General features: G+C 46.3%; 1 protein-coding gene across 1 annotated transcript; it reads left to right on the top strand.

The window, feature by feature from the left end:
• The first annotated feature begins 267 nt into the window (after nt 1-267).
• hic2 (hypermethylated in cancer 2) lies at nt 268-2,976 on the top strand. Its single transcript, XM_084550829.1, has one exon. It carries the CDS (start codon nt 400-402, stop codon nt 2,188-2,190), a length of 1,791 nt encoding a protein of 596 aa, XP_084406955.1. The 5' UTR covers nt 268-399; the 3' UTR covers nt 2,191-2,976.
• Nucleotides 2,977-3,693: the final 717 nt, after the last annotated feature.

The raw sequence follows: 3,693 nt of genomic DNA, 5'->3' as shown, positions 1-3,693 counted from the left end.
TCGTTAGCTGTGTTCCCGTGCAACCACTGTACCTGTCAACTGTTAATTAAACCAATTTTGCATAAAAATGAACTGCCTTTGATAAAATAACTCTCAAGAATTCTATTTTGCCGCTAATGTTGTCATTCTGCATTAAAAATATATAATACCCAGCACATTGCTAGGTCAGCATTTTTACTTTTTCCTGTACATTGCCGACTCTAGTGTCTATACACTAGAGACCGCTACTCTTCTTTACTATTCCTTTATTGTGATTACACACTATAGTTGGTCTGATACTAGCTCTGTTTTTAATCATGTAGTGCCGACAACCTTTTCATTATTTTTTTTTCTTTTCAGCTTTAGGTGGTGCTCGTGTAGGAAGAGAGAGTGAGAGAGAAGGAAAGAAGGAAGGAGGAAATGGAACTGCCAAATCATGCCAAACAACTGCTGCTGCAACTCAACCAGCAGAGAGCCAAGGGCTTCCTGTGTGATGTTATCATCGTGGTGGAGAATGCGCTCTTCCGTGCCCACAAGAACATCCTTGCGGCAAGCAGCATCTACTTCAAATCTTTGGTCCTCCACGATAACCTCATTAACCTCGATACAGAGATGGTAAACCCCTCTGTATTCAGACAAGTTCTGGACTTCATCTACACTGGGAAGCTCATGTCCTCATCTGACCAGAGCAGTGAGCAGAACTTCAGTGCCCTCTTAACCGCAGCCAGCTACCTCCAGCTCCATGACCTCGCTGCTTTGTGCAGAAAGAAGCTCAAGCGCAGTAGTGGGAAACCCCTTCCAGGTAAACCCTCCACTCCAGGTCCCCAAAGCCGATTACGCCTCAACAACCAGCGCCTCTCCTCCTCGACCCCCGCTGGTTCCAACAACCACTATCCTCCGACCCCTTCCGATGCCGACCAACCACAGCCAGATGAAGGCCTTCGGGACAAGCTCTCAGACGACGAGACATTTGTCGGCAGCTCTGGGAAGAATGGGAATGGGGGCAATGGCAGTAGTAATGGTAACTTAAGTAGTGGAGCAAGTGCTGGGGAGCCGGACCTTGGATTAGACCTGTCCAAGAAGAGTCCTCCCTCTGCGGGCACAGTCACTGATGCCCTCAGCCCGCACAGCAACTCCCAAGAATCCCCTCAATCTGCCTCAGTATCCACAACCAACAGTGCCTCACTGGATGACTCCTCTACAACACTACCTGGAATGGACACCTGTGTCTCAGAGACCATGGAGCATAATTCCTCCTCCAAAATCTCAGAGGAAACCCCAAACCAACCTGATGGCCCTCCACCCCAGAAAAAATCCCGACAGGGTGCGCGCAAAAACGAATGGCCTAAGAAAGAGGCATCAGGGTTGAAGTCTGAAGATCATGATAGGCCCCTGGTTAATGGCGTGATTGTAGGTCCGAAAGATGGCCGTTCCTCTGGGATTGGAGGAGGCAGTGGTAGCAGCTTTGCATCCGACCAGTCTTTCCCATGTAAAGATGAGGAAGAAGGAGGAGAGAACGGTCAGGATCACAGTGATGAAAGTGGTCAAAGTGATGGGGAGAGTGCGGGGGGCGGTGGAGGAGGAGGAGGAACAGGAACAGGAACAGGAACAGGAGGGGGACAACACGGCGCCAACTACGTGTACCGGCAGGAAGGATTTGAGCCAGCGTTTGGAGACAACCTCTACGTGTGCATTCCCTGTGGTAAGGGCTTCCCCAGCTCTGAACAGCTCAATGCTCACGTGGAGACGCACACTGAGGATGAGCTCTATATCAAAGAGGAGGGAGGAACCTTTGTGAAAGAGGAAGACGAGGAGGAGGCAGAGGACCTCTCTGCACCTGTAGGTCCTTCCACCTTTGGCTCTGAAACTCGTCCGTTCAAGTGTACAGTCTGCAGTAAGAGCTACAAAGACCCGGCAACGCTGAGACAACATGAAAAGAGCCACTGGCTGACCAGACCCTTCCCCTGCAACATCTGTGGCAAAATGTTCACCCAGAGGGGCACCATGACACGCCACATGCGCAGCCACCTAGGCCTCAAGCCATTTGCATGTGAAGAGTGTGGCATGCGCTTCACACGCCAGTACCGTCTGACAGAGCACATGCGTGTCCACTCTGGAGAGAAGCCCTATGAATGCCAGCTATGTGGGGGGAAGTTTACCCAGCAGCGCAACCTCATCAGTCACCTGAGAATGCACACCTCACCCTCTTAGAAATGCATCAAGCCAAAGAACTCTGGGAATAGTAAAAAAAAACATTTCTCTACCTTTTTTTTCCCATCTCAAAAGCAAAGAAATGCACACATACTACAAAAAAAACAAACAAACGCATAGTTCTACATATTATTTCCAGCTTACGATGCCCTGGCACAGTGAATAATGTAGCTGTTAGCCACAGTGCACTCTTGGTGATGGTGGGATCTTGTTGATGCAAGGATCAAGTCATCATTTATGTCAAATGGCGTCTGCTCACCTCTCAGGAGTTCTAGAGGGACAATTTACTCCTGTCTCTCGCCAAAGTCATGAAGCCATGACGGAGTGGCACGACTTCTGGTCTGTTAAATGTGAATGTGGGTCTGATGTAAGGTCAAGCCCCCCTCACCTCACACCCCTCGGCAGCCTTCCTCTCTACTACCTTTTTGAGGATTGAGTTTTTCAGATTGTTCCTCAACCAGATTAACTCAAGAGTACCCTCTCTGCTCCAGTGCTATTTTGACCAAAAAAAAAAATCCATACGAACAATACTGGCAATAATTCAGCAGAAATATTATTTTTACCTTGACAGCTTTATATCCTTCGTCGTTGGTGATGGTATCTGTATGTAAGAGGAGGGGTAACTGGGTTTGGGACCATCTCCATGCTTTAACTGAAAGTCCTGAAAGAAGGTTCATGTTGGGAGGACATTGTTTAACAGACGACAAATAGTCAAAGTTCTCTCTACGGGCTGTTTGTGTAGAGAAGATTTTTATTGTTCTCAGTTTTGCCTGCTAGTGCTCCCGGGAATGTATCCTGGTTGGAAAGATGAACCCCTTGAGGTACTTGTTTAACTTTAAAGAACTTGTAATGTTTCAGTGAATGTTTAAACTGGAAGGTCTTGGGATTTTTCTTGTGTAGGGGAGGGATTTGGGAGGGGAGGGAGGGCGGGTGGGGCTGGTTCTACTTGGGATAAGGAGAGAGGGTGTTTTAGACTGAACTCTGTGTTCAGTGGGTACGTTTATTTTTTTGTCTGTATAGCTTTCCTCCCCTCAGAAAAAAAAAAAAGAAAAGTCTATTTATATAGGCTTGTGACCTCGCTACCTCTGATTACTCTTACAAACTCTATGTTGATTAGTTCCTATGTAATTAATTGTAAAAAGTGTGTAGATTATGATAACTTTTCACCTAATGCTTTAACCTGCCCATCTCTCAACACAGGTTTTTAATGCTCATAGATTTTACACGATTATTATTATTGTTTTTAGCTGTTGTTTGTACTTGTCAAAAATAGCTTTTGGGAGCCCTGCTCATTGTGGCCCCCTCTTCAAAGTGTACTGTAGCTTCCTGCCCGGAGCAAGTAGTGGTTAGTTGGTTAGTTTAGATGTAGAGTGTTCCAAAGATCTTATGAATGTCGAGGAGAACAGAGCTAACTAACAAACATTGCTAGACAAGTTCATAACCAAAGTTTTAAAAAGATGTACTTAAGATATATAGCATACTAAATTATTTCACTGTTGATTT

Source organism: Chelon labrosus (genome assembly GCF_963514085.1).
Source record: "Chelon labrosus genome assembly, chromosome: 9".
NCBI lineage: Eukaryota > Metazoa > Chordata > Actinopteri > Mugiliformes > Mugilidae > Chelon > Chelon labrosus.
The sequence above is the reverse complement of the archived record's forward strand: the minus strand, read 5'-3'. Positions and strand labels throughout refer to the sequence as shown.